Raw genomic sequence first — 8,214 nt, 5'->3', positions numbered from 1 at the left:
GTGTGTGTGTGTGTGTGTGTGTGTGTGTGTGTGTGTGTGTGTGTGTGTGTGGTGTTTAATGCACTTAAATCACACACATAACCAGGCACACATGCTTGTTTGTTTCCTTAACATTTTAATTTTCAAATGTATAAGTGAAACGTAGCTCAAAATATTATTGTATATGTTTTTACAATACTGCCTGACAGAAATAGTAAGTTACCCTTAACTTTCTACCTCTTCTGCAACACCAAATAGAATTGCTAATCATGAGGAAATGCTTATGTACCTTTTCTGGAGGCAGCACCTGCTTGCTTGACAAGCCTCTTGGGGATAGTAGTTCAGTAAGCAAAGATCCATACTTCCAGTGAATGATTCGTTATATAAAACAAATGCTAATATACAATGTAAAATACACTTCCTTTCTCTTCACCTGCATAGGATGGCAAACTGATTGCCCCCAGAGCAGAGCCCAGTTCATCGGAGCTTTGTCTTCTGCTCAATGTGCACCTGCTCATACACACAGAACCACAAAAGAGCTGAATGCCATTATACAGGAGGGAGTACCTCCTCAGGTGCTGAATAAAAAGCTCTTCTTGATCTCCAAGTTGGTACTGATTTCCATGAATGAAGGCTTTGTGCTGGCAGACTTCATTTCTGTGAGCAATACTGTAACTCTTTAAAACCATGGAAAATGCTTAAAGACCACCTTCGTCCAATCCAAAATTCCTACTACCCTTCACAAAAGAAAGAAGTGTGTTACTGCTATCTATTTGCCAAAGAGCACAGATGGGTTTATTATGTACTTTAAAGTGCAAGGTTAGTAGTTAGTTCCATTATGCATCCACACAGTACTTGAAAGATGAGAGCAACATGCTAAACTAAGTAAGATGGATGCCTGTTAATCACTACTGACTGGCTGTCTGAATTTCTCGATTTGAGCAGGTTCCACTAGTGATGTGCTGAAAGAAGCTGATATTCCTCTTGTATCCAACGAGAAGTGCCAGCAACAGCTGCCAGAATACAACATCACTGAAAGTATGATATGTGCAGGATATGAAGAAGGAGGAATAGATTCCTGTCAGGTAAATATACAATAGCTATCATATACATTTAGAAAGTGTTCTCTCTGCTTAGATATAATTTGGAAATCATGAAATCACTAAGGATCCTCAACTACCCTTTCATGGTAAATTGTTGAGAACGGATGACCTTAGGCAAGCCACTTGTCATTCACGGAAAGGGCTAGGTAAGATGACACATGTACAATCAGTAAACATTAAAAACCAATTATGATATTTTATTGGGAGAATTACTAAATGCATTTTCTGGAATGTCTTAATTATTTCAAAATTAATAAAATATTAATGCATCCACACCTACTGCATTAAACTATAAAATATTACAGAACAAATTAATGATTTATGCATGTGAAAGTAGCTATTTTTATCATGAAAAAGAGTTACACTGTGTTAAAGTGTAGAAATTTGCTTCATACAGTAAAACCTGCATCTCATAATTTGACTCTTTTTAACAGACATAAATGTATAGATACATTTCATAGTTAAATCAATGTCTAAAGTCATTTTACATTTTCAGTTTGGTTTTACTTTTATTCTGCTTTAATGAGCATTTGGAAATTCAATACAAATCAAATAGCTTTATACTTGTTTAAAATTTACCTCTGGATCTTTATACTTTCCTTATAAAAAGAAAAATGTGCTAAGGATAAGATACATTAACACTTAAGTGTGATTTATAGAATTATTTGCAAGACGGAAATCAGATATACAACTTCAATTACAGTTAATGGGGTTGCATGGCAGACACCTCACAAATGAGGTAGAAAATATGATAGTTAATGTTATTGATCTTCGAGTTACATTAAGCCAGTAATTCATTCCAGATCTGAGAAATCTTGTGCTTGGCTCTGCTTTCTACGGTAGCTAAGCATGTCATTCATTAGCAAGAAAGATATTCCAAATGCATAGAAATATTTCATGTAATAGAATGTTTTATAATTGAGTAACCATCTCTAGATTGTCACATTTTTGTTCAAGTTTAATATTAACTAATTAAATAATAACATTATTTAAATTTTTAACTATATTATTGTTTGAACATTTTCACTGAGTCATTGTTTTGAACAAAAATTGTCCAATAAGGCAAACCTAGTTACTTTGCATATTTGAAAAGACTTCTGAGTTTAGAGTCAATAAGAGAGAGTTTAGAATAACTTCTCATTGCTAAGAAGAATGAGTATCATCTCATCGTCCATTCAGAAACTACATTCTTCATCAGTAGCATCAAGAACACGGCCAAAAGTCCTTCAAATGGATCAAAGCGATCAATTTCCAGTCTGTTTAAGTTTCAAATTTAAGAGCCCATCACACACCTACAAATCAGAATCTTACATTGATGCCCACTGATGGATGCTTTCTTGTGTCCTAAAGGTGACTGTAATATATAATAAAGTTGGAGAACCATTGTTCTTGAAAAAAAAAATTGGTCACCAACTCTTCCACATTTAAGAAGTTAACAACTTTGTGTTTGTATTGATGTATACTATATATTTTTATATACTGTAAATATTATAAAACACAAAGTCAGTTTTTTTCCTTTTTTATTCTTTTCATTTATTACTATTTATTCAATTTGTATCCCAGCTGTGGCCCCCTCCTTGTTCTCCTCCCAATCCCACCCTCCCTCCCTTTTCTCTGTCTATGCCCCTTATCTAGTCCCTCATCTGATTGGGAAGGTCCTCCTCACCTTCTATTTGACCCTAGCCTATCAGGTCTCATCAGGACTGGTTGCACTGTTTTCTTCTTTAACATAATGGAAAACTCCCATTGACTAAATTGTAAAATCAAGGCCAGTAATTTACATAATATAAATGGCATTATATGGCTAGATAATTTGAAGCTATTTAATAGAAATAAAGCCAAGTCTTCCATCCATGCAGACAGCTAGGAGAAAGGCAACAAGCCTTCTCGTGGTTCAGGAATCGCTGCAACTCAGCTGACTTAGTACACACTGAGTAAGTTAAATCCTTGATTCTAGCATCAATATCTTATACTTACCTATTAAAATGCCAATTATTTTCATAAAATAGAAGTAACCAGATGACTCTTCTTAAAAACATCTAATTAAACCTTGGTTCAGTTTTAATAACTTCTTAATAATGTCTAACATACTGTGAGCAAGAGACTTCCCCATAAATGTTTATAACGTACAGAGTAAAGGCCTCAGGATACAAAAATAAAAAGCACAGCCATTCCTTTGGAGAGTTTCGGCAGGTTGTTTCACCTTGAATGTAGGTGACCAGTGATTGCCACTGTCACTGTCCAGCTCTACACCCCTCTGTGGAACCGACAATGCTTTGACAAGCCACCATTTCCCCATTAAATATGCCACCAAAAGACGGTCAAAATACTAGGCAAGAAGTTTCCCAGGATAATTCCCAACATCTAGCCCAACTTTAAATACTTCATTACAGCAGTCATTCCGATCAAAACATATAGGGTTTCATAGTATTTGATGATTAAAAAAAAAAAAAAACACAACTTGCTGGGTAGTAAATGCCTTTAATTCCAGTGGACACAGGAATTCTCTGTGAGTTCAGTGCTACCCAGGTATACATAGCCAGTTTCAGGCCAGAAAATGCTACATAGTCAAGCCTCAAAAAACGACAGGTTGAAAAATACCTATATAGATAGAAAACCAAAATTCTTTGCATAATTAATATGGGAAAATTTTTTTCATAATCTAACAATGCTACTCATATCCATATCATTTTTCTGTTTCTTAGAAAGGAATCATTATGCATAAATAGGACCTATGCAATTACCTGTACTATGACCCACTGTCATTTATATTCTTACAAAGAGACATTCTCCTATAAATGAAATCTCAAATGAAATCATGTGTGCTGGTTACGAGAAACCATGAAATTTGCTTATTTCAGTTGCATTATTAAAGTTTTTCAAATTTGATTGTTAATTAACAAAACTTTCAGTCATAAAGGAGAACTAATTCCAAAACCATGTATAAGCTCTTCACTCTTTGAAAAATCATGACATGGAATAGTTTTTCCTCTTCTTCAAAGGCTTTCCTGATCCTCCACATATCATTTAACAAAATGATTAGCATGTTTGGGTTGACATGAGTTTTTACTGTAGCATTTTAGAGATTGTTTAATTGCATTGGAATCCAAAGAAGGTGAGCTGGAAGGAGGACCCTGGGTAAGATGATCAATCCTCACTCAGAAAGGCAAATGGGATGGACATTGGAAAAAGGAGAAAACAAGAAACAGGACAGGAGCCTACCACAGAGGGCCTCTGAAAGACTATCTAGCATTGTATAAAAGCAGATAATGAGACTCATAAACAGGGAATCTTAGGAAAGAAGGGGGAGATAGTAAGACCTGGAGAGGACAGGAGCTTCACAAGGAGAGCAACAGAACCAAAATATCTGGGCACAGGGGTGTTTTCTGAGACTGATACTCCAACCAAGGTATATTCATGGATATAACCTAGAAACCCTGCTCAGATGTAGCCCATGGCAGCTCAGTATCCTAGTGGGTACCCTAGTAAGGGGAACAGGTACTGTCTCTGACCCGAACTCAGTGGCTAGTTCTTTGAGCACCTCCCCTGGGTGAGGGAGCAGCCTTGCCAATACAAAGAGGAAGACAATGCAGCCAGTTTGGATGAGACTGGATGAGTCCAGATAAGCTAGGGTCAAATGGAAGGGGAGGAGGACCTCCCCTATCCATGGACTTGGAGAAGGGCAGGGGAGCTGATGAGGAAGGGAAGGTGAAATTGGGAGGGGAAGAGAGAAGGGGCTACAGCTGGGGTTCAAACTGAAAAAAAAACTGTAATTAATATAAAAAATAAAAATTTAATAAAAAAAGAAATCAAATAAGTGAGGAAATAAACGAGGACAAAAGTGCTGAAGAGGATACCATCAGAAACTTTCTGCTGTTACCATTTGCCCAGTCTTCTTTAAGAGCAAATTTGTCAAGATGAGAATAACAGCAAAAACACAAAAGCATAACTGGCGATCAATCAAGTTGCTGTACATTTATTTCTTGATTGGTGAGCTTAGCACATTGTACTTATTGCTATGTATTGGCCATGCAACCACAACTTTTCTCTTGTTCACACTTCAGGGTGATTCGGGAGGACCATTAATGTGCCAAGAAAACAACAGGTGGTTTCTTGTTGGTGTGACATCATTTGGAGTTAAGTGTGCACTGCCTAACCACCCTGGGGTATACGTCCGGGTTTCCAAGTTTACAGAATGGATATACAGCTTTCTACATTAGGCATTTTCCTAATCCGAACATCAAAGGTGGGCAGGGTGTCTTTCTCTTCCTTCTTACTCAAAGTAGCATGGCAGCTAAGAGTGTCATGAGAAAAAAAAGGGGGGGTTATTTAAATGAAAAAATGGAGGGGAGATACAAATCACAAAATTAAATTGATCTTTGCAACATAAAGTAACCTAAAATGCATTTCTGTCTCATAATAAACAATTACTACTTTATGGGCATTACCTTTTGTCTTGAATCATTTTTTACCGTTTTCTATTGTGCAAAGAAAAATAATTTAAGACATTTTTCATACACGTAAGCAAAAATAGGTGAAGAAGTGACATGAAATAGTTTGCTGAAGTATGTCATTATTTGAAATGAACTGTTATAACTCACCAAGTCCCAGTTTAGTGTGCCATCAGAATCACCAGTTTTGTTGCTTTTCCATCCATGTGCATTTGTATTTAAAGATAATACTTCCCTGCTTACAAAAGTTCATTTGTTGTAAACCCATATTGCTCACATGACAACATCATAATGATGTCTTTCTTCCAGGTGAAGAAAACGCACAACGCTATCTCTCTCTCCTGACCTAGCATCAACATAAAGTATGTTGCACGGTCATTCTATACATATGATCTTTTGGATCACTTGACTTTACATTTACTTCAAGCTGATCTTTTTTTTAATCTCAGAAATCAGCAGGTATTCTGAATGAATGCAACTATCATAAATGTTTTATTAGTGTATGTATTTATAGAATGTCTGCAACATGTGAAAAAAAAAAACTTGTTCAGACACAGCTGAATTACCCATTAAAGCCAAAAATGTGTAATAAATGAATTTGCTTTACTCCTTTAATCTCTTGGATCATTTCCAGAGTAACTGCCAAAAGTCAGTTTAGCTTACCACACAAAATGTGCTGTAGTTCATGCTAACTTAACACAAATGAACACAGGCAGACATATACACACTCACTCGAAGGCATACTTCACAAACACACACACACATTTTTACATGAATTGACACAGTGAAAGAATAAATGGGGTTCAAACAAGTTGAATACAAAGAAGCAATTGCTATATTTACTTTGTGGAGGAAGGAAGCTTGAACTACATGAGGAGGGAATGACTCCATTTGCTGCACTTAGGAGACGCTGCAGACCGTGGCTGCAGGTGACAGCGGCCCTAAAAGTGGAGGGCAGATCTTGAGAGACAATCACGCTGTACCTAAAGTCAGTCAGAGCATGGAACGCTTCTTATTACAAGAGGCCTTGGCAGGATGATAGAGGACTAGACATTCCCATCAACAGCAGCATATATAATCAGGGGTCCCTGAACAGATGCTTCTTAGCAAAAACTTGCTAATAACCTCATCCTAAAAGAGAAAAGAGGAGGATGAGTCCAGTGTGTGGTTTGTTTTGAATACTTGAATGTGGCTCCATATTTAATGGCATTCCCCAACATGTATTTGAACTATGTTCTAAAATACAGAGTAGTTACAAAATGTATTTGTTATCCCCCTCCCAAGGGCCAGCTAAAACATTCAGAATTCCTTAGGATGGTATCATTACCATCTTTTAATAGGAAGGAAATTTGTATTCCCACCCTTGTCCCAGATGGAGTTTGTCAAAGACACTAGAAGTTTTCCTGGTTTGGATAATGATAAAACAGAAGCCAACAGCCTTCCCCCATCACTCTCTGCTTCTAACCTCCAGCTGTTAGAGTTCTGGGTGCCACAGACAAAGGGAAAGGCCCGTTTCCCTTCCCACAGTCCTCGCTAAATGAAGAAATGGGTGGAGTTGGCATGGAGGGAAAACAGATCCAAGCAGCTGGTGTCCCATTTGACCTAAAAGGTGGAGAGCCACAGAAAGGATGAGGCTAAATGAGGACAGCTGAACTCAGAATGCAGTTGCCTTCTCCATCACAAAGCAGAAAAAAAAATAAAATAAAATCCAGGGCTCTCTTTGCCTCTTGTTTGAAAAACAAACTCTACTTAAGGAAGTGCTTTATTGTCTAACTGAAAAAGACTAACAGAGAGAAACATCAAACTTTCATGTCCATTCTATATCCTTGCTTTGCATGCTCTCCACACACACAATGCCTGTTTTCACCTTCAGGTAGTTATGAAACACATCTGACACATCTGTACTCTGTTCACTTAAAAATATAGACAACACCAGGGATCATTCTTCAGAAACAAGAACTCTTTATTTGGTTAAAAGTAACACAGGGACATTTGAAGACAAAATAGTTACCACTCTTTTGAGAAGAACAAATGCCACGTGGTGAAGAAACTCCAACAGACAAAGGAAAGCCACAGTTCACAATCATAACCAACACTCATCAAAGATATCCAAACATCAGTGACCTCTAGTCCATGGCCCATTAATTGATGTTGTTTGTAGTTTTCTTTTTCATTTTCTTTTTTCTTTCCTTTCTTTTTTAATTTGTTACATCAGTGTGTTCTGCTTAGCATCACACTACTGAAAACCGTTGTCTATCAATGTAAGCTAAACTCAGTTAGGGAAACCTTTGCCAAACTGCAGCTGTCCGATTCAAGGGCCAAGATGAACCTTCAAGCAGCCATGCTGTTTGGTCAACAGGGAGGAGCCACATTGACTCCCCACATTAAGACAACTTGCAACTCTATAGGCAACGTGTGAAGACCTGTAATTTGTACTGTGGATGCCATTTTTTTTCAAGGTTGATGACATTGGTGTCTATACAACTATTAGTAAAGATATTTTATTACAAAAATCTGTTTAATTTTAAATTAAGAATAATTGTAAGGCACATGTCTTGCACAATTGAAGTTAGACAGTTTTTGCCTCTAAGTGTTTCAGTAGATTTATAACACAGTCAATGAAATATTTCCTTATTTCTGAAGAGACTTCCTAAACCTTGTTGAACTAAAAGCAGAGAAAT

General features: G+C 36.9%; 1 protein-coding gene across 3 annotated transcripts in view; it reads left to right on the top strand.

Moving 5' to 3' along the window:
* The window catches only part of Tmprss15 (transmembrane serine protease 15), a 121,058-nt gene extending 114,910 nt beyond the window's left edge, over positions 1–6,148 (top strand). For 2 of the 3 annotated variants that reach the window (XM_055617823.1, XM_055617821.1), the window contains 2 exons: positions 925–1,064; positions 5,147–5,520. In XM_055617823.1, the coding sequence (XP_055473798.1) occupies positions 925–1,064; positions 5,147–5,302 (296 nt within the window). In that variant the 3' untranslated portion in view covers positions 5,303–5,520. Of the gene's footprint in view, positions 1–924; positions 1,065–5,146; positions 5,521–5,842 lie in introns of those variants that run through there. The other variant, XM_055617822.1, reaches the window with a different exon arrangement.
* The last annotated feature ends 2,066 nt before the right edge of the window (positions 6,149–8,214 follow it).

The sequence above is a fragment of the Psammomys obesus genome, unplaced genomic scaffold (genome assembly GCF_907164565.1).
Source record: "Psammomys obesus unplaced genomic scaffold, mPsaObe1.curated_primary_1811, whole genome shotgun sequence".
In the NCBI taxonomy this organism is placed as follows: Eukaryota; Metazoa; Chordata; class Mammalia; order Rodentia; family Muridae; genus Psammomys; species Psammomys obesus.
The sequence above is the reverse complement of the archived record's forward strand: the minus strand, read 5'-3'. Positions and strand labels throughout refer to the sequence as shown.